This window comes from Drosophila melanogaster, chromosome 3L, assembly GCF_000001215.4.
Source record: "Drosophila melanogaster chromosome 3L".
In the NCBI taxonomy this organism is placed as follows: domain Eukaryota; kingdom Metazoa; phylum Arthropoda; class Insecta; order Diptera; family Drosophilidae; genus Drosophila; species Drosophila melanogaster.
Window position 1 is genome coordinate 20,313,549 of NT_037436.4, and position 22,773 is coordinate 20,336,321.

The 22,773-nt window shown below is 38.4% G+C and overlaps 3 protein-coding genes, 1 non-coding gene and 1 pseudogene across 6 annotated transcripts, besides 4 other annotated features; 3 read left to right on the forward strand and 2 right to left on the reverse strand.

The window, feature by feature from the left end:
* The first annotated feature begins 83 nt into the window (after positions 1-83).
* Positions 84-3,029, forward strand: alphaSnap (alpha Soluble NSF attachment protein). The gene is made up of 4 exons (NM_079456.4): positions 84-336; positions 1,060-1,375; positions 1,435-1,755; positions 1,850-3,029. The coding sequence occupies exons 1-4, from the start codon at positions 245-247 to the stop codon at positions 1,997-1,999; spliced, it is 879 nt and encodes a 292-aa protein (NP_524180.1). The 5' UTR covers positions 84-244; the 3' UTR covers positions 2,000-3,029.
* On the reverse strand, positions 1,586-3,735 carry asRNA:CR43875 (antisense RNA:CR43875). Its single transcript, NR_073957.1, has 2 exons — positions 3,343-3,735; positions 1,586-1,990 (listed from the first exon to the last, which is right to left on the reverse strand).
* On the forward strand, positions 3,642-6,568 carry Spn77Ba (Serpin 77Ba). Of its 3 annotated transcripts, NM_168844.3 has the most exons (6): positions 3,642-3,868; positions 3,931-4,240; positions 4,836-5,265; positions 5,323-5,593; positions 5,650-6,018; positions 6,077-6,399. In NM_168844.3, exons 2-6 carry the CDS (start codon positions 4,225-4,227, stop codon positions 6,341-6,343), a joined length of 1,353 nt encoding a protein of 450 aa, NP_730512.2. In that variant the 5' UTR covers positions 3,642-3,868; positions 3,931-4,224; the 3' UTR covers positions 6,344-6,399. The 3 variants fall into 3 exon arrangements, with proteins under 3 accessions (NP_730512.2, NP_001287128.1, NP_649205.3); NM_001300199.1 differs by having other exon boundaries at positions 3,642-4,240; positions 6,077-6,568; NM_140948.4 differs by having other exon boundaries at positions 3,642-4,240.
* Positions 6,569-7,403: 835 nt separating this feature from the next.
* Spn77Bb (Serpin 77Bb) lies at positions 7,404-8,810 on the forward strand. The gene is made up of 5 exons (NM_140949.2): positions 7,404-7,415; positions 7,471-7,653; positions 7,721-8,024; positions 8,092-8,445; positions 8,503-8,810. The coding sequence occupies exons 2-5, from the start codon at positions 7,493-7,495 to the stop codon at positions 8,770-8,772; spliced, it is 1,089 nt and encodes a 362-aa protein (NP_649206.1). The 5' UTR covers positions 7,404-7,415; positions 7,471-7,492; the 3' UTR covers positions 8,773-8,810.
* An 18-nt stretch (positions 8,811-8,828) lies between these two features.
* Positions 8,829-9,661, reverse strand: CR6434 (annotated as a pseudogene).
* An 85-nt stretch (positions 9,662-9,746) lies between these two features.
* Positions 9,747-11,102: a mobile genetic element.
* A 142-nt stretch (positions 11,103-11,244) lies between these two features.
* Positions 11,245-22,773: part of a mobile genetic element that runs on past the window's edge.
* Positions 14,231-21,242: a mobile genetic element.
* Positions 21,285-22,773: part of a mobile genetic element that runs on past the window's edge.

A 22,773-nucleotide genomic window follows, 5' to 3' on the forward strand; every position in this document is an offset into this window, starting at 1 on the left:
AGGCGGCTGAGAATTATTTTGAACGAACAAACGTTACAGCCCTTGCATTTCACAACACTGGCATGAGTTATTTGAGAATGCTGTGAGATGGTAACACTGGCACCACTTCTGCGGTCACACCAAGTCAGCATATTGATTTTATTTTCTCGAAAAAAGATCCCAATACGTACACACACTCGCTGAAAAGCCGAACAAGTCTTAAACTTAGATGCAATTAGTGCCGAGGCGGACATAAATCCTCGACATGGGTGACAACGAACAGAAGGCGCTCCAGCTGATGGCCGAGGCGGAGAAGAAGTTGACCCAGCAGAAGGGCTTTCTGGGATCGCTGTTCGGGTGCGTATCAAATCAAAGAAGTTTCGCAATTTCTGTGGGAGTGGGGAAATGGAGCTGTGTCTGGTCTAGCCTAGCATCTCCACAACCCCACAAGGTACTGAGCCCTATTCCAAATAGCACTTGGATACCAATTCACTATGCTTACTACTTTGTTTTTATGTATATACCCACTCACCATAATACGTATACGCAGTTGTGGACTCTACGCCTCCACCCAGAAAGAGAAGAAAATAGCGCAAAAGTGCGACTTACAGAGATAAGTTTCAGATATGAAGAACAAAAAGTGTGCAAAATGTCGTTAAAAAATATCCGTAGTACACAATATATGTACACTATGCCATTCGTACAGGTTTCGATGAATCATAGTGCACAAAAGTTCAATCGTGTAAAATAAAAAACAAAGAAATTATATATGTAAGCTGAAATACATTTTTTGTTTTACCCATTCGAACTGTAATTCGTACTTGGAAACTTCCTCAGTTCGCTGAAAAACTTAGTTGTTTTTAAAAATCTACATTTTTAAGGTATTTTACAAAAAATTGTATATTTGCACAGCATCCAGAAACAAATCCAAGTTTAAACAATAGGCTTTTCAAAACCACCTTCGTATATGCATATATAAATGATAATATAAAAATATTATCATTAGTAAAAAGTTAATGCTCTTTTCTGATCCCTTGGATTACATTAAGGCTTATTACTTATCGATATCTACTATTCCAGAGGGTCCAACAAGGTGGAGGACGCCATCGAGTGCTACCAGCGGGCGGGCAACATGTTTAAGATGTCCAAAAACTGGACAAAGGCTGGGGAGTGCTTCTGCGAGGCGGCAACTCTACACGCGCGGGCTGGAAGTCGTCACGATGCCGGAACCTGCTACGTAGACGCTTCCAACTGCTACAAGAAGGTGGACGTGGAGAGCGCCGTCAACTGCCTGATGAAGTCCATCGACATCTACACGGATATGGGCCGCTTTACGATGGCTGCCAAACATCACCAAAGCATCGCCGAGATGTACGAAAGTGATCCCAATAATCTGGTGGGTTCCCGTGTGCGCCTCCATGCTAATTACATATTAATGGACCATTTCCCTTTCAGGCCAAGTCTATTCAGCACTATGAGCAGGCGGCTGATTACTTCAAGGGTGAAGAGTCGGTCAGTTCGGCCAACAAGTGCATGTTGAAGGTGGCCCAGTACGCCGCCCAACTGGAGGATTACGAGAAAGCAATATCCATATACGAGCAGGTGGCCGCCTCCTCGCTGGAGAGCTCTCTGCTCAAGTACAGTGCCAAGGAGTACTTCTTCAGGGCCGCTCTATGCCATCTCAGCGTGGACCTCCTGAACGCCCAGCATGCCATCGAAAAGTATGCGCAGCAGTACCCAGCATTCCAGGACTCCAGGGAGTTCAAGCTCATCAAGGTGGGTATCAGTTTGCTTAAGTTTTATCTTTGGTGTGTGTGTGTCGTCTTTGGTTTTCGCAGATATTTACTTTAAGACGCTTTTCGAATTACAGGTGTTGTGCGAGAATCTAGAGGAACAGAACATCGAGGGATTCACAGAGGCCGTCAAGGACTACGACAGCATCTCCCGGTTGGATCAGTGGTACACCACCATCTTGCTGCGGATCAAGAAGGCTGCGGACGAGGATCCCGATCTGCGATAAACGAAATCAATTAAATTTTCGGATAAAATCGCGTACACATTTATTAAATGCTTTATTCGGTTCGGATATTAATCTACCTATACATATATAACTAAAAGAAAATTATTAAACGTGTTGCATTGCTTAACCTGAAAGCACCCAAACGACGGCCAGCTTGTACGCGTGAATTAAACCTATGGAATAGTCTATATTCCCGTATTCTAGAGTTTAATTTAACGTTTATGCAACGAATGAAGAAGGCAGCAGATGCCGAGGCTCAAATTGCGCTACCACGTGCTATTCAAAAGAAAAACTTTATTATTTCCAATGTGGAGTGATTAGAGGTGTTACTTATGTTTGTCTGTTTTTGCGTTACTCTTGTTATTTGTGTAAGTAGCCAATCAATCAGTGGGTTAGCTGATGTTCCATTTGGATGCGTAAAGTACCCTATAGAAATCTGTATCCACTACTATAATAAATTGAGAACTTCATTCTATGTGTGTAATGTGTTAGATAATTTTGAGATTAACTAAAGAGTCCCTGGTAGCGAAAATGAATTTCAAACCAATTATAATTCCATTTAGTGCACTGAAATAAAATTAAACCTAAAGTTTAGATTGTACGCATATACACAACCTACAAATAAAATATATGTCCACATAAACATTACCGATTACCCCGATAAATATCCAAAAAGTACACGGAATTCTAATAAATACTTGAGGGTCACATTTATAGAAAATTCCATCTCGCAAAATTTTAACGATGTTTAGTAGATCAACATGTACGAGCGAATTATAATCCAATAAATAATATTACGACGGAGCGACGAAGATTACGCGGTCGTCGAGGCCGAAGCAAGAATAAATAAATCAATTATTGAATTTATTGAATGAAGATCTCCAGGAAACACACAACACCACTGAAACCTGACCCAACACATTTAATTATTAATACTGCAAAGATCCTGGTAATGCCTCTATGCAAGCGTTACCACGGATATTTCCAATTCAAATACTTTAATAAAGTTAACGCTTGGATTAATCCTGTCATCCTCTCTTCGTATCCATCGATGTTTCCTAAAATGGTGCCTAGCATATATTCCAGTCCATCCATAAGCATTGTCTTTCTAGTATATCATTAGTTTGCACCTGTCACTTGGGAAAAAAAAATGTTTTTTACCTTGAAGTTTGTTGTTTATTGCACTTGTAAACTTACTGGTATTGAAAACATTCATTTGTATGATTATAAAACACAGTTGAGAGCTACCTGCATATGTCTTCTACAGCTCATATTTGATGTCATCTTAACCATCCATCCACGAGCTTACAATATTGCATATACATTTGAATACATGTAGTTACCTTTTAAAATATCTTGGATTCAGGCACAGTTGATGTAGATGTGATCTAAAGGTGAGTTACTGGAGTTAACCCGGCATTTCAACCAGTTTCACCATCGGATTAGCTGCAACTCATAGTAGTGATTCCACCTGATTTCCATTTCGCGAATGAGGCTTCATTGTCAAGAGCGGCAGACAAAGGTCTGCCAATATCAATACCGCGTTCTCTCGCTGCGGCTCTCGCATCTGAATCCGAGTCTGAACTGATTTGGACCCGGCTGTGGGACGATGGCGGTGGCGGTGGGATGGGATGACCATATCAGTACGGTGCTGAATGGTCGATGGAGCAGTCTCTCAGTCACTCAGTCACTCAGCTGATGCTCGTGCGTTAGGTTGACATTGTTTGTGGGGAGTTGTGTGGACGTGGGTTCGATCTGGCATCAAAATCTTGGCAAAACCGAAAACCACCAGTAGCTGGGTTCACAAATTGAAATAAATATATAGAATTATATAAGCGGCAACCGCATACGCGAACACCCCACCCACCTGTACGTATGGTCTCCTTGCGAGCGTGTATTTGTATACATAATATATGTGGAATTCCCCTCAGTGCATTCCGGTTTTCGAATAACACCGACCGACAACAGTGTATAGAGACATATAGATGAACGTCGCTTTGTCAACATCGAAAAACCCCAAAATACATCAATAAAAGGTTTAAAAGCCTCTCAATAATTGATGCACACCCACATGGTTAAGCAAAAGTGTGATTCATTTGTGTGCGCAATTATTATAAAAATTTTAAAAGCCCTGCCTGAAGGCCCAATTATAAATAATATTAAAAGCCCGGCCTGAAGGCCTGATAAGCGAGGCTTGAGCCAATTCTTGATCGCAGCCACAAAAAATGGGTAAAATCGCAGGTAAGCTTCGTGGTCAATTAATTATGGAATATTTCCCAGAGGCGGGGATGTTGTTTTAGAGGCAATCAATAAAGAGATTTAAAATTTACAAGTACTCGTGTGTGCACAGCAAACACATATTATGTACATACATATATACATTTTGTATTACGTACAAACACATGAGGTCGTCAATGGATCATCGCTATCAATTGGAAAATGCTTATTTTTACGCATCTGGGAATACTATATGTACATAGTACTCACGCGAGTGCCTTTGAATTTCATTCGATTTGATTAGACCGGAAATAGCTATGCCGGATTTTCAGGCAGTTTTTCAAAATCGAGTTGTTGGTTTAACTCATACGGAGTTCAAGGACAATTGGCTAACTGCATATGTATATGGTTTAAACTTACATTCTGAAATGAATAATAAAATTATATTCCGATGGAAAACAGTTACCGTAAAATGATTATTTAACTCGAAATTTATAAAATTATCCATCTTTAACGCATTTTAAAATGATGTTGGTGTAAAATAATACAATAATTTTAGTGCGGCTTTTAACATCATGATCCTTAATGAAATGACGTTCTAATGCACATCTTAATCCAGATTGCCTGATGCTATGGATTCCACTACTCCTGGGAGCCATCTTCCTGTGCTCGGCGGATCCTCAGAACAACCAAGCGCCCCTCCAGCTTTCAGTGGGCAATCCCCTTACCGCATTCACAGCTCCCACGGCTTTCCAAAGTGGCGTCAGCCATATCCAGTCCATGAGAAGCAACTTCGACACGGATGTCCTGGTCAGCATTTCGCAGGGGGTCCAGGACTTCGCCCTCGATCTCCTGCAGCGCATATCCGTTGAAGTGGAGAAGGCCAACAAGGATTTCATGATATCGCCCTTTTCCGTCTGGTCACTCCTGGTGCTTCTCTACGAGGGATCCGAGGGAGAGACCCGCAACCAGTTGAAAAAAAGCCTGCGGATCAATGTCGAGGACGAAAAGCTTCGGGGCGCCTACAAGGTTTGGAGCTCATTTCTGAAGTGAGTTTATAGGATTGCATATTTATGGATCGCGGTGACCCCCTTCCCTCTTCTAAGCATCACCACTTCCACCATCGAAGTAGCCACCCTGCAGGCCATATACACCGGCAAGGGGTATCCCATCAAGAACAACTACCGCGATGCTATTCAAAACTACAATGTCCAGCCGATGGAAGTGGACTTCTATAGCCCGGATTCGGTGATCCAGATCAACGAGGACACAAATCGCACGACCCGCGGTCTGATTCCTTATACCATTCTGCCACAGGATGTATATGGAGCGAAGATGTTTCTGCTCTCGTCTCTGTACTTCAAGGGCCAATGGAAGGTGGGAAGTGAACTTGTCCACTTGCAAATCCTTCGATATATCGTTTTCGCTTGCAGTTTCCCTTCAACAAAACGCTGACAAGAGAGGAACCCTTTTTCAGCGAGAGCGGCGAAGTCATTGGAAAGATTCCCATGATGGTGCAGGAAGCGAACTTCGCCTACGTCTCAAACGTAGAGGGTTTGGATGGCTATGTGCTGGAGCTGCCCTACGGCACCCAGGATCGTCTGGCGATGATCGTGGTGCTGCCCAAGCGCGGATTCAAGCTAAACGACGTAGCCAATAATCTGAAGGCCTTGGGATTGAGGCCCATCCTCCAGCGACTGGCGGCATTCAGGAACAGGGCCTCCGAGGACAACGAAGTGGAGGTCATGATGCCCAAGTTTGTGACTGCCACAGATTTCACTCTTAAGGGAGTCCTCATCCAGGTGACAGAACTTCTAAATCCAATCTGGAAATACATTTGTAAATAACTTCTAATTCTAGATGGGCATTCGCGATCTGTTCGACGAGAATACAGCCAACCTGGACCGAATGTCTTCCGGCTTGTTTGCCAAGCTGGTCGTCCACTCAACCAAGATCATTGTGGACGAACAGGGAACCACGGCGGGAGCCGTCACGGAGGCAGCGCTGGCCAACAAGGCCACACCGCCCAAGTTCCTGCTCAACCGGCCCTTCCAGTACATGATCGTAGAGAAGGCAACCGGACTTCTCCTCTTCGCCGGACAAGTGCGGAATCCCAAGGCGGCCTAAAAGTCCACCGACTCACACTTTACTCACATACCACAATAAATACGTTACGTTAAGACAAAAGGGGGAATTTTATTACGGATCCTTGCAACTCCCTCATGTACCACTTCTGTACTACTGTGGCAGCCCAAAAGATTCCTCTAACGTCACGGCCAGGAACTAAAATCTGTCAGGATACGTCAAGTAAGCAGCACAATGGGGAAGTCTCACTGTACCGCTATATTTTCGTCACATGTAAAAGTTGTTAACGTATTCTTATTAAAGAATATAAATAATATTAATTTACGCGACGATCTTGGTATTACTGATGCCAAGCTTTCTACATCAGCGCCCTCTTGCGGCTTTGAAAATCTTTGAAAATATCGAATAAAACGCGTAGTACAGCTGAAAAACTGCTGTAATGAACACTGTAAAATTAGCAGCTGCAAATTAGTTGAATGGTCTGAACAACTTCGGGCACTTTTGGTGTTCCTTCGCCATGTCACTGGATATTATGGATAAGGAAACTAAAAAAATCCAAAAAAATCGTTCTCTTTCAGAAATTTTGCCAGATTTGACCGACTTGTGGTCGATAGAGTGGGAGAAGAGTAGAGCTGGAGTCCGTATTCCCAAAATTAAAATATCTGTTTGATTCAATTCCTTGTCGATTAGCAATGTCTTTTATTTCGAGCTAAAACGTTAATAGCGTGACCTGGCCACTACTATTCTCCAGATCGCAAAATACGGAAGGTATACGAAGGAGTAAAGCAATACGAAGATAAGGAAACATAAGCTGCAGCTATTAAACGTGCTTGTGCCGCCAGAAGGACCGTTTTTTGGAAGTTTTTACTAACAAAACTCTTTACTGAAACATTTTTTTACTTTACTTTTTTTACTTTATTTTACATACTCATGACAAAATCTACGAGTAACTGATATAAAAAATGCAAGGCACGTGCAAAAAAACGGGAACATAAAAATAAAGTATACATGGCTTGGAATATTGAACTCCACAAATTAACGAAAGTAAATCATATAAATATAGTTTTTTGTAAATAAAAAAACAGTTTTGAGTAGTCTTCGGGTGCACAAAGAGGTAAGAAAAGTAAATGATATTTTTGCTTCAGCTGAAATATTTCTTATCGGTCTAGCCAAGTAAATTTTGTTGACAATATGAAGCTCGGATTTCTGGGGCTTTTTGGCATGGTGCTCATGATCATGTTCTACGAGGGAGCAGAAGGGTATACCGTCAATGAGCTGCGCGATGTCCTGGGGATCTATGTCGATTATCCAACACTGCGCAGGTGGTACGAGGATGTCCGAGCTTATCACTAGTAAGTACCACATTACTCAGAAACTACATCTATTAGAATTTTCAATGTCTTTTTCTTTAAATTCTAGTTTAAATTCGGAAAACACAAAACTGTTTTCGCTGCGTTACGCTTACTACGACGACGTAGGAGATTTAGAACTCGTGAAAGGGTACAACAGTGTAGTCCTAGAAGGAGTAGGAGAAGGAAATGTGGTTCTTCGAGAGGGTCGGCCAAGGGGTGTGGACTTCGACCAGGGGGCGAGTATAATAATCAACGACGATATCGACAAAGCCTCTCATGCGAAAATCTTCAGTTCTTATAGCCGTCGTTCGTTCAATAGTACAGTAACTGTGCTGGGGATTACTGTTAGCTACTTTAAGGCCAAATGGAAGGTAAGACCCAGAGCCAGATTCATCCTCGCTTGTATTGTATTTAATATATCTGATATCATGACTCCAGTATCCATTCGATAAGTCCCAGACGAAAGTGGAACAGTTTTACAACGACGGCGGCTCGCCGGCAGGTAAGGTGGAGATGATGGTGCAAACGGGGAAGTATGCCTACGTCAATAATGTAAAGGGTCTGCAAGCGGATGTCCTGGAGCTACCTTTTGGGGAACATGAGCTAGTAATGATCGTCTTACTGCCGAAGTCATCCCAGGGAGTTAACCTGGTGCTCTACCAATTGAAGAACCTGGGACTACATCGCCTCCTTGAGAAACTCGAGGCCTCCAAGAATGAAACTGATGTAGAAGTCAAGCTTCCCAAGTTCGATACGCGATCCGTACTTTCACTCGAAGATACCGTATATGACGTACGTAAAAGTCTCTAAAAAATACAAAGCTTTCGTCATAATGAACATCTTCCAAAGGCTGGACTAACGGATCTGAGGAACGACTTCGCAGATCTAGATAAATTGCTGATTGCTATCGGTCACAGAGGTGCGTGCCTCACCCTCTACCACCAATTCGCCAGGATCGTCGTAGATGAAGAGGGTTTGCCTAATGCTGTTCCGCAGAAGTCTTCTGGAAAAAATAACATCAAGTTCCATGTAAACAGGCCGTTTGCATACCTTGTCCTACAAAAGAAACACAAATTGCTCATTCACTCCGGAGTCTTTCGGGAAGGTGAGATCCAGTAATGAAGATAAGCAGAAAATACATTGGTTTTTTCTATGACAAATCACTTTAAACACTTTTATATTGTTCGTATATAATATCGATAAGAGCTAAAAAGAAACCGATTAGGCAATGTCAAATGGTTTTTAATTCTTGGTACGTCCTTTGCTAGCCTTTCTAGAAATGAGCGGATGCGTTTCTGTTTGTGCAGCTCACCCTTGGTGCCATGCAGGATCTTCACCAGGTTTCCAATAGACTTTTCCCATATGTAAAGAGCATGCTGGCGAGCACTGCCAGCGCAAATGTACTCCCCATCACCGGAGAAGCAGCACTTTTTCCAGGTGGTTCTAGATGGAATTAATATTGGTCAATCAAATGTTTATCAAGGGTTTGTTTCATATCATACTTATTGACCAAGTCCTGTAGCTTTTGTATAGGTTCCGGTTCGCCGTCTTTGCCTAGAATGATTATTTCTTTTGAGTCGTAAACACGAATAACTCGATCTGAGGTGTTGATTAGAAATGCGCTGAAAGATAAATTTGTTACGTTATGAAATCCCGATTACTTATTAGTACCCACTCTCCACGCCTCGCAAACTCGATGCTTTTTACAGCCGTTGCACTTGAGGTGCCTACAATAATGCGAAAACTGGCGACCACCTCAAAGGTTTCAGCATCCAGTACGAGTATTTTTCCCTTGGCGTTGCCTGTGTAGATGTGTTTGCCTCTGCGATCGAAAGAAGCCACGATGTTCAAGTCGCCCTGGTGAGAAACAAGGATTTCAATTAACAATCAAGCTGCGAAAAAGCAATGTGCAAACTCACATCGGAATCCAAGGGCAGGCAGCGGTGAGTTCCGCCTACCTCTACGAGAACGGCGGCGTATCGCATGGGGCACACCAAAAGTGGGGACACCAAGTCTACATCGCCGTGCAGACGGCGTTACATAGCAAAACTATAAGTTTGCGATATTCTGCAGCTCATAAAACAGCTGGCAGCGCTGCCCATTTGGCGCAGTGGGGGATCTTGAGAGTGAGACGTAAATGTGAACCGTTATATTTAATTTAATCATCCTCTCACCGTGCTGGTGCCTAAGCAGTGGCTCTGGTGTGTCCGATTCGAGGCGGAACATACCTCCAACGGTAAAAGCCAGGGTTAAATCCGTGGCCTACGTGAGAGCCCTTACTAAAGCTGGTGCTTCACATAGGTAACCGTAGGCCATCTTATAGTTGATGGATAGCGCAGTGGGGGGAAGTCCCCCTGATCGCAACGACCTGCTCAGGAGGAGCACCAGGCTTCCGAGGTCCCACACTAGAGGAGTCGGTAACCAGATGCAGCAGTGCACCGCATAAGGCAGGAGTGAATTGCCTAGCTGGATCCCCTCATCGATCGGGACCTGACCACGGCTCTTCAGAACAAGGACCTGAAGTGCATACTCACCAGGATGTATGGCAAGATAAACATAAGATAGGATAAGCAAGATAAGCTGCTTTCCACACTTGAAACTCAACGGCACGTCAGAAGAGGGACCAAGGGCGTAGCTTCTGAACTCTCAGCCCTTAACAACAGGGCGATAGAGTTGTACGAAGGGGTCACTAGCGACCTCCGCTTGATGAGCATTGCCTCCCAGACTGAGGTACAAAAGCATACCAAAAAGGGGCAAGTGCCCAAAGCACACGACTGGTAGCAACGAAGAAGGAAAGGTGACATCCAGAACAAACGAGTCCAAGCCAGGCAGCTACGCATATGTCGCCAAGAATGCTAGCACGGTCGTGAAGAAGACGGTGAGTCTTCGTACGCAGAGATGCTCCGGAAACTAAGATCGGACCCGAGCCTAAGCAAACTGAGAAGATACGTACGAAAAATTCAGAGAACTCAGCAAGGTGAGCTGTTGCTCGAAGTAGATGAAAAAGCCTCGGAAAGCGTACCCAAGTATAAGAGCGATCTGGAAGCGGCGCTCATTGATTTGGCCTCTGTGCGAACGGAAGCTCAAGGAATAGCACTATCCTGCAGCGGACTGGACGATGCTACGACCGCAGAGAAGCTCCGCAGCTGCATGTTCGCCCAATTCCAGGGCCTATAGTTAAATCAATAGGATGTCACGGGCCTTCGCAGGATTCGGGATGGGACGCAGAACAAGGCAAAGGGGTTGCATCACCAAAATGCATTATCTGCAGCAGCAAGGCGGACAGAAACCACCCGACGGGTAGCTTTGCGAACCCGACCCACTGGATATAGTTGGAAAACTGTTCGAACGTATCCAGTATACTCGAATAGAGGCAATCACCGAGAGCAGCAACGTCCTAGGAAGTCAGCAACATGGCTTCCGGAAAGGAAATAGTGCCCTGGACGCTCCTGGACGCAATTCTTATATTATTCTTTTATAACAGTCTATTCTAATGACCAAGAAAAATTCGTATATATACTTTATATATATATACATATATAGTAGCATACATATGTATCATACATGCATACATACTTACGCACACAAACAATACACACACACACACACACACACACATTATTACCTAGCAACAGTCATACACCAAATTATAGAATGCCTTATATCATAAATTCAAGTACTCCATAAGAACCCCAATTTTGGTGGTAATAACAAATCCAGCTTGCCCTAATGTAAACATAAACATCCACAGACGCATTCGCGACTCCCACCAAAGGGCCAAAACCACTTACGCAGCTCAAATTCTCGGCTGATCAGTATCCATGCGCCGCGATCCACTCAAGAGGGCGCCCAATTCATATAAATACAAAAGAGAGCCTATTTACGCTCAATATACATATAAAGATGTAAATAAGTCGCAGCCAAGCGTTTGCTAAGCGCTTGCTTTGCAACTTACAATCAGATTTAATTCTTTCGCTCTACAAATAAGACGTGAATTGTGACCGCTTCCACACTTGTAATTTTATTTGAGAATAAGGATTATACTTTTTTCTTAATAAATTACCGTGGATTCGTTATTGCCGCAGTCAATGATCAGCAAAAGTAACTTCGTGTGTGTTTTAACTTCAACTTTGTGGCTAATCAGTGCTACAAGAAGTGATTAATCCGACAGTCAGTGCTTTCTAATTAAAATCGTTTCAACTTGGTAGCCCACCATAGAGGTGTGACTAGAAGCTACTAGAAGTGATAAAAATAACATTAGTGCAAGGACAAGACCATTAAAGAGTAACTGAAGCCCCAGGTTTTGTATATTAAACAAAGACAGTGTGAAGCCAGCAAAATAAAAAGTTTGACCGCTACGAGGAGTGAAAAAAAAAAAAAAATATAACCCCAGTGCAAATTTTGCTGTGCGAGTGAACAACAAAAACAAGACAACAACAACAACATCAACAAAAAACAAAAAAAACAACAATGGAACAACCACAACAACAACAAGTGCCACTAATCTCCAAGAATCATCTGAACCAGGCTCTTGGTCTGATTCGACAAATACCAACATTTACCGGTACGACACTAGAACTAAGCTCGTTCATAAGAAGGATCGAGCTCATACTACAACTTTACCCAACAACTGACATCCGTCAGTTACACGTTCTCTTCAGTGCGATTAAAATGCAAATTGGTGGTGACGCCCAACGAGTATCCCAGCTCAGTGCAGCTAACACATGGCCGGAATTGAAGGAAGCCCTAATCGCTGAGTTCAAGACCCAAACACCGTTTAAAGAACTTTTAAGACGACTATATAACACACAATTCAATGGATCAGTTCGTAAGTTCATAGAAGAACTGGAAGCAAAATGTTTTATAATAACAAATAAGCTAGCCTTAGAAAATATTGAACAACATAATCATATTTATACAAACGCAATTGACAAAACAGTAAAATATGTAATTAATAAACAACTTCCAGACAGACTCTACATGCAATTAGCTAGATTTGACATAACAACAGTTAGTAAATTAAAGCAAATTGTCCAGCAAGAGTGTTGTTATGACAATACATGGTCCGATTGCCCAAGATCCCGAAGCACTCAAAATACCCTAAATAAAAAACAGTACAGTCCAAACTACAACAACGCTTCAAATAATCATAATAGAAATCAATACTATAACCAAAATAGAAATCAATATAACAACAAAAATAATAACAGCCATGACCAATCTTTCGAACGCCTATTTCAAGAATTTAAGCAAAAACTCGACCAAGCACAGGCACAAAATCCTGTAAACTATCAACACAATCCCGTTTCTTCAACTGCTCCGAATCAGGGAATAAAAAGCCAAAGAGCCAGCACCAGGGGCCATTCAAAAATGGATACGTCTGAAAGTTTTCATCTACATGCGTCGGACGAAGAAGAACACACAATTCCTTCATAAATATTGTTTTAAACAATATACAGCTCCGATGTATTATATACACTGGGTCTACAATAAACATCATAAGAGCAAACATTTTTAATTCTCCAGTTAAAGTTTAAACAAAGTTTGGGATAGTAATCGACTATCGCTAACTAAACGAAATTACTATTGATGACAAATAACCAATTCTAGTTATGGATGAAATACTAGATAAGATCGGTAGGTCTCAATATTTCACTACACAAAAATTCCCATTACCTAAATCTAGTATAGAAATAAAATTATTTCTAGGACTTTGCTGTTTTCACCGTAAATTTATTCCTAACTTCGCAAAAATTGCTAAACCCATAACACAAAAAACTAAAAAAGGTTTCATATAAATTCTAAAGATACCAATTATATATCAGCCTTCGAAAAACTAAAATTTTTAATTATATCCGAACCAATATTAATTTATCGAAATTTCGAAAAAAAAACGCCAGCAATGTTGGTCTAGGTGCTGTATTACCACAGGATCACAAACCTGCTTATAACGCTAGCCGTTACTCTTAACGAACATGAACTTAACTATTCAGCAATACTTTACTTAAATAAATCACGAAACGAATTCGAAATATATACTAGATATAGACAAGCATTATTAGTAAAAACTAAGACAACAAACCCATATGGGAAAACAGGAGAAATTACACAAATATATGATAAATATTATAAAGAAAAGAATAGAGGAGGAAAAATTACTCACTATAAATCGAAATATATTTGTATTGTATTTGCCCAAGTACAAAGCCTTGAAGTAAACCCAATTCATATTTTACATATTAAAACTTCCACTTGGTTAAAAACAGATACAAATGAAATTCTTATAATTTCCCATATTCCAAAAGAAATAAGTAAAACCCCTATCTTTTCTAGATTTCCATATCCTGATAGTGATCAAAACATTAATAGAAAATGAAAAAATTAATTTTATGTTCAAAATAATCAAAGTTATTTAGCATCTTTAAAAACTTTGATAATAAATAAATGACATACTTAATCAATTCAATACAGAATGTAGATATGTAAAAACTCATAAGAAATTTGAAATCAGTTATGTCGAACCTAATATAATATATATAATATAGAATATATAATATATTCGCTATATTATATATATAATTGCAAATAAATGGTTGCAATAAATAGTTTTGAGTCTATTAAATGGACCGTTCCGAATATGAACTAAGACCAACGCTGAAAATTAAGTTTTGCCAAAATAAAACGAATCAAAATTTCGGGATCGATTGTGTTGTTTATTGATTAACGTTCAGCTTAAGACTAAAAATCAAATGAAAGTGAAAATGAGGAGAAGCCTCTGTGCTTAAAGAATATGTTAGTGTTTTTGGGAGAGCATTGCTCTTAGATGCTTAAGTATTTTGAGAGAGCATTGCTCTTGGATTCTTAAGTGGAGGAGAAGCCTCAGAGAGAGCAGGCAGACTTTAAGATTTGTTTACAAGAATGGCTAAGTGCCGCTGTCAAAGAATTTGTTTATTAGAATGCATACTGCGCAGATGGCATACAGTATGGGGGTGTCAATATAATTAAACCAAAATGCAGAGTGGATATTTTTGTTATTTGATCCACATTAGCATGGTGGTCACTTATTGTTTACGTTATGATCTGGATGCGGCTTTTCAATATGTTTACTCTACGTTATGTGGTTTTGTATGTGAATATGTCACTTCCCTTCCCTTAAAGAGAAGCCTATACTTGGGCTGGGATTGATGGATATAGTAGGGGTAATGGAACGTCTTCCATTTCTATTTGTTGTGCTGTGTTTTGATTTTGATTTTTTCTTAATTTTAGTTTTGCATACAGCATCATGAATGGGTTAAATGATACGTATCTTAAATATAAGTACAATAAAATAAGTATAATGATGACAGTAGTCATAAATATGTAAAGTGTAATATTGTTTTGTGAAATCATTTCATTAATGTCGTTGTGTTTAACAGTTTTTATTTTTGTTATGTTAAGTGGTGTGTATAATCAAAGACCTATTCTAGTGTCTTTGGTATAATGGTGTCAAATCTATTTCTGGTTTAAAGAGATTTTCACTTAAAATTATGCTTTTGATTTCTATTTTACATTGGGTTACTTTTATCATTTTGTTTCCTTTTATTTTTATATTATTAATTAAATTTTGACAATTTTGTTTGAGACTTGTTTGGGTTAAATTCCAGGTTACAATTGTGTTTGGTTCTATGTATTTTATTATTTCATCTGTGTGGATTGACTCAAAATTACAAATTGGTTTTAAATGTTTAATAATGTTGGTGACACACTCATTGTTTATTTCTTTATTTTCGTTATTGTAAACTTTATTTTCTCTTTCAAAATATGATTGTGTGTCTGTGTATTCTAGCTGATAGCCGTTCGAGTCTGGGTAAGGGATTATTTTTACTGTATTTATTAATGAAAAGTTAATAGGTATGTGAGATATGATTAATAATTGGTTATCATTGTAATTAATCCAAGTGGATGTTTTAATGTTTAAAATATTTTGGCTGTTTACATTCTCAAGTTTATCGTAGTTTAGTAGTTTGGGATTAAATAGACCGAGTCTGGAAAGCTGCATTCCCATTTCCACATCTTCTATGTATTCTGTAAACTGCATGAGTTCATATAAAAGACTGTTAATGATGTTGCTGTCGTTTTCATAATTCTGTATCTTTTGCATTCCGTCATTTATTAATTGAATAGCGTCATTGAGTTCATGTAAATTTACCGAGTTATGGGCGTTTGTTTCAAGTTTCCTCTGTATATCCACTCGATCATTTTCGTCAAGTGTGCCAAATAGGTATTTAAAAACTGAACCTACAATGTTAATAAGTCCCCGTTTATTTCTATGTCGCAAGGCTATTCCAGCTAGTTCTCTTCTCATTTTGTTGTATAAAAATTTGACCTGGGGTGCATGGTAGTCGGTACGTAGTCTTTGCTCAAAATAATCAGCTATGGTGTCTATTTCAGTTAAATTGATTCTCAAGCAATGATGTTCAAAGGATGATGGTATCTGGACTGGTTTATCAGAAAAAATGAGATATCCGTGGTTTGTGTCAATATTATTAATTTCAATTTGTTGTCCATGAACTGTTGTGATCAGCATCGGCAACAATGTTATCAAGTGCCAGGTGCCTGTAAAATTGAGAGCTGATTATTTTTCTTTCGTTTTTTGAATTGTGTTTTGTAGTAGTGAGTAATTCTATTTCTATTAGTAATTTTATAATGATCAGAGTCAGTCTGCTCCACATTTTTTGTTGGCTTAAAAGGATTTTCTAATTTGCCTTTCTGTAGTGGACCTTTTCTGTATCTTGTGTCGACTTCGTACTCCACTCTGTCATTATTTATTTTGTTTTCTTTGTTTTGTTGGGTAGCTAATATTGGTTGTCCAGCGTAGAGAAATATGTGTGCAGGGGTCTGTCCAGTGGTGTCGTGTTTGGTTTTATGATTGTATATGTTAAGTACTGTTTCCATTTTGCTCAATTTGGTTTCTTCGTCATCGGATGTTTTGATTATGCGAATCTTTTCATTAATTGTTTTATGTACAATAACCGCCACACCAGTTTTTGTTGTGTTAAGCTGCAATTCGACTTCCTCACTCTCCAGCCATCTCTTGAGGGCTAAACTGGAAAATGCGCCGTCTCTGTCCGCCTTTAGTAACTTTGGCTTGCCAAGCTGGTTGAATATGCGCATAAGCGCGTTTTTGCATTCTATCCAGTCTTTTGTTTTTATTTCTTCTAATGTGGCAAATTTCGAATAAATGTCTATGCAACTAACGTAATGTTTGCCTTCGGATGAGTAAATGTCTATCATGAATTTTTCGCGGCAATGTTCTGGTTTGGGTGTGGTTTTCATTGGCATGTCTGTATTTCGGTGCTCTGTTTTTGCCAGATTGCGAATACTGCACTCATTTATTATATTCTGAATAAGTAGCTGGCTATTAGGGAAATAGTAAGTTTCTCCGAAAAGTTTAGTAGTTTTCTGTATGCCTGGGTGTAGAAGTTTTTCATGAGCAGTCAAGATCAATTCCTTAAATTCCGCATAAGTGGTTATGTTTTTTAACAAAATCGTGCTACGCAGGATTTTTGTATATTTGGTGTTTATGGCTAATTTATGTGCGGCCTGAATGACTTCGAAATCAGCGTCACTCTCAATATACAACGCACTTTTCTTACCACAAAAATGGTCCATCAAATATTGTTCGGCTTTTTCCCTGGTCATAATGTCGTAAAATATTTGGGTGATGTGTTTTTTGAAATATTTCGTAACTTTAATGTCTGGTGGTCCTTTTGAAAATATAACTTGTCTGTTAAATGTATTTAGAGGTCTTTCTGTAATAAAAATTAAATCACTATTGTCCTCTTCTGCACTATGTTGGGTTTGTTCGCTCAAATATGTCTCCTCAAGTTTTATTCTGGACAGAGCATCCGCCACGCAATTTTCTTTTCCTTTTATATATTTTATATCAAAATCGAATTCGGATAATTTTACTCTCCATCGGGTCAGTTTTGAATTTGAGTCTTTCATACGGTACAACCAGCTCAATGGTTGATGGTCACTGGATATTTCAAAGTGTCTTCCAAGTAGGTAGTGTCGAAAAGTCTTTGTCGCCCATACAATTGCTAAGAGTTCTTTTTCAATTGTGCTGTAATTTATTTCGTGTTCATTAAGTGTTCGGCTAATGTAGCTAAGTGGGTGTCCATCTTGTGACAGTACTGCCCCCAAAGCGACATCACTTGCGTCTGTGGTTAAAGTGAATTTCTTTGTAAAGTCGGGTACTTTAAGAATTGGGTCTTCTGATATTAGATATTTTAATTTTTTAAATGCAGAGTCATATTCTGGGTTGGTAGTGTCAATTTTCATGTTCTTTTTTAAACACTTAGTCATGGGTTTGGCTATGTCTGCAAAGTTTGGAATAAATTTACGATAATATCCTGTCAGTCCAAGAAAAGCTTTTATTTCTTTTGGTTTAGTGGGAATTGGATATTTTTGAATGGCTTAAATTTTTTCAGGGTTTGGTTTTATTCCATCTGGTGTTAGAACATGTCCTAAAAATGTGGTTTCTTGCTTGAGAAACTCACATTTGTCAAGCTGTAATTTAAGGTTGGCTTTTGCTAATTTTTCGAAAACTAGTCCGAGCGATTGCAGGTGTTCATCAAGGGATGTCGAGAATACAATTATGTCGTCCAAATACACAAGACAGTGTTTGTTTAAGAGTGGTCTTAAAATATCATTCATGCACCGTTGAAAGGTGGCTGGCGCGTTTTTTAATCCGAATGGCATGCGCAAATATTCATAATGACCGTGCTTGGTAGAAACTGATTCTGGATCCATTTCGATCTGGTGGAAACCCTTTGCCAAGTCTATAGTTGTGAAGTAATTACATCTGCCCAATTTTCCCAAGATTTCGTCCATGTTTGGGATTGGGTGTCTGTCTCCTACTGTTATTTCATTTAACTTTCGGTAGTCTATTACAATTCTAAATTTCTGTTTGCCTGATGCATCTTGTTTCTTTGGAACCACCCAGATGGGGCTATTGTAAGGTGAATTACTGGTACGTATAATACCTTGATTTAGCATATCTTGTATTTGGCTTTCGACCTCCTGTTCATAATTTATAATTTTATCATATTTACATTTTGAAAATGACTCTGTTCATGTGTTGCTATTCCTTCTATTAATTTGTATTTGTTGTTGTAAAGAGTTACCTCTTGATCGCGGTAACTTATTGTTGCTTTTGCTTCTGCTAAAAGTTTTCTTCCTAATAAAAGATCGTAATTCTCAGAGAAAGGGTGCAATAAAAATTCATTTGTTGTTGGGAACAAAATCTTTGAAGGTATGGTTATACTTTTGTTGACAATGAGCGGTCCATTGCTGGTATGAATAAGAGTATTAGTGTTCTGGATTGGTAAGTCAAATATATTTTTAGATGTCATGTTAACTGTTGATCCGGTATCAATAAGGCATTTCAAATTATTTTCTTTGTATTTAATTGTTATATATTGGGGTTTTCCAAGGCTTGTGGCTGAAAATTTTCGGCCTGTTCAACATTGGGTTCTTGGTTGTCATTGTTTGTCTCGTCTGTATTAATCTGCTGTAACTGTTGTGTTCTTTGTAAATTTTGGTTGTTTTCGTCAATTTGATATTGATTTTCTGGATAATAGTCTGAATGGTCGTAAGTTGGATAATAAAAATAGTCATATGGAACACACTGCTGATAAAAAGCGTCCTCTTGATATAATGTTTCGTCAACACTCATCCCAGTCTGTCCACTATTAGCTGGTCTTAATCGTTTTATTGGTCGATTGGGTACATAGGAACTTGAATTTTGTGTTGATTGTTGATTTTGATATTGGGGTTGTTGTCCGAACCTATTCTGATCGAATGCATTGTTTCTATTGGTGTTAAAAATTGGTCGAGGTGTAAAGTTTGTACGTTGATTTGGTTGAAAAGCATTGTTTTGTTGGCTTGGTTGAAAAACATTGTTTTGTTGGCTTGGTTGAATAACATTGTTTGGATTAGGGTGGTAGGGTATTGGATGACGATAAAGTGGGTTATTAGTTGGTGGTGTTGGATAAATTTGTGGAGCTTGATATGGTATTGGTGAATTATAATGTAGGAAAGGTGTTGGATATTTTCTGATATTGTTAGACTGATTAGTATTTTGATTAAAGGACTTTTGTGGCTTATCAGAGAAATTTTGTTTTTGGACATGTGTACTTGTATGATTTATTTGTTCGTACATGCCCTTCTCTTGTAAAAGGTTTATAAGTGATCGCAAATCTGGTATGTTGTGGTTATTTATTCTTAAATAAATGTGTGTAGGTAATTTTTCAATTAGTGATTCTATACTGGATTTTATTAATTTCAATTAAAAAGTCTTTTCTTCAAGATCTTGCTCTAATTCAAGCTTACTAGTAAGTGTTTGTCTGCGGCTTTCTGCTTCTTCCAGGAATGCTCGTACATTGCCTCGAAACTCTTCTAAAAGAACGTGGTTAGGGGTCTGGGGTTTATAGTTGAGTACCAATTGTCTTCTAAGCTGCTGCCAGGTGTACATGTCATAGGCTCCAATGCAGCGCATAACTTCTCCGCTGATACTGCGTTCAATATGCCCAAATATGATCTGCTGTTGGCGTTCATCTCCGGTAGCATAAAGAGCCAGTATGTAATCAATTCGACTCACAAAGGTGTATAGTGAGCCTGGATCACCGTTGAATTTCTCCACATTGCCAATCTGGTAGGCAACCTGGGTCATGTTGCTGTCTGATAGTGGTGGCACAATTGCTGGTTCTTGAGCCATTTTTGATTTTTGGATTATTTATTTATTTTTATAATATATATATTTTTTTTTTTATTATTATTAGTTAGTTATTATATTATTATTATCGTGTATTTTTTTTTTAATATTGTTTAATTTAAAATGTTGTCTTTTTATTTATTATTCTTATTTTTAATTTTTATCAAATAGAATTTTCACTTATTTATTTATTATTCTTATTTTTAATACGTTTTAATTTTCGCTTATTAATTTATTATTCTTATTTTTACATTTTTTTTTTTTTTTTAAGATAGGTTTTGATTTTCACAAGGGTTGCACTATAGCTTTTTCGTGGGTCTTTGAGGTAACCAATTGGATTTACAGCCTCTCACAAATTCAATAGCGTCTTCCTGATAATAAATTCAGGTTTGTTTAGGCAAATTGTGATTTTTCGGTTTCACTTTATTGTCGAGGTTTAATTAAAAACTTAAAGTTTAATTAAAACTTGCTTAAAGAATATGTTAGTGTTTTTGGGAGAGCATTGCTCTTAGATGCTTAAGTATTTTGAGAGAGCATTGCTCTTGGATTCTTAAGTGGAGGAGAAGCCTCAGAGAGAGCAGGCAGACTTTAAGATTTGTTTACAAGAATGGCTAAGTGCCGCTGTCAAAGAATTTGTTTATTAGAATGCATACTGCGCAGATGGCATACAGTATGGGGGTGTCAATATAATTAAACCAAAATGCAGAGTGGATATTTTTGTTATTTGATCCACATTAGCATGGTGGTCACTTATTGTTTACGTTATGATCTGGATGCGGCTTTTCAATATGTTTACTCTACGTTATGTGGTTTTGTATGTGAATATGCCACTATATATATTATTATAACTTTATTATATATATTATATATATATAATTAAATTCTTGCAATATTTATAAGTGAAAAAAATATAATTTTTATTTCACTAAATGATTACAAAACTTTTTATTTGAGAAGAACACCGACCTGTTACAATTAGGTCTCAAACTGAACTCTGATAATTATTCTGATTTGATTGACGTTCAAGCCTCGGTATCGAGCTTTTCTAATATAGACTTTAGACTTTAGGATTCTGATCGTGAAGAGAAAAAGCTTTGCGTTTTCAAGTGCATTTGCTCTTGGATACAAGTGCTCTTAGATTCTTATAATTTGTTTATTGAAATCAATACTTTTTTTTTTGGGATTGCGGCTCCGAGCTTTGAACGTGGGAATGTGACGATGGGGTGAGGCTTAAGCAAGGAATTGTTTAAATTAGGGGACGGATGTTTAGTCTACCAGTGGGTGACTTATCTAGAATTGGGGTTTTTTTTTATTCTCGAGGATCATATAACAATCTTATTCTTATCTGGTATCTGTTGGGTACATCCGGAGTGGTGTATGTTGTATTGGGGTGTATATGTTGTAAGTGTATTAGTATATAGGCATATGCTTAAGTCTTAGGGACTTATGGATATGTCACTCCCCCAACCTTTGAATTTGGCCTGTCCTCAGGTCGTTAAATTTGGGTATAAGGTAATATTATTTCCTTGTTGAATATTCTCATTGACATTATTTTCAAGGTACGATATTTGACAATAATTTTCTTAGGTATATTTTTAAACTTATATGCTACATACAGAGTCAAACTAATTATCATTATGACGAACGTTGTAATGCATATAATTTGGAAAAAGTTATAGTGTTTTACATGGGATTCTATCATTTCTCTCGTTTGTAAGTGATTTATTGGTTCTAGACGGGTTACATTGTTGGTGATATAAATTGTTTGTGTAAAGTCTGCTAGATTATTAGAGATTAAGAATTCATCTATTTGCATGGTACAATTTTAAATTTTAATGATGTTGCTTCCTGATATTAATATTTTATTGTTTGTACAGTCTTGGTTAACAGCTGTTTCAGGAATATTCCATATTAATAGTATATTTGGTTCTATATAATTTATTTGGTAATTTTTATGTGTTTTAATATATTTGCATTGAGTTTGCTCTTGTTTGATGATTCCAATAATACATTTGTCGAATACTACCCTATTGGTATCTTTATGGAATACTTGGTTATCAAATATGTAGAATTTATCGAATATTTGCTCGGTTAGAATATAATTATGTTCATCTGGGTACGGAACAATTTGGAATATTGGAACTTTAGTAACTTCGCTAGGAACATGGGAAATAATCAAAATTTCGTTCGTGTCTGTTTTAAGCCAAGTTGACGTTTTTATCTTTAGCATTTTTTCTGAATTTACATGTTTTAAATAGTCATGCTTTTGTAACTTTGGATTGAAAATTCCTAGTCTAGTTAATTGCATACCCAATTCTATGTCTTCTATATATTCTGTAAATTGCTCTAGGTTAAATATTGGT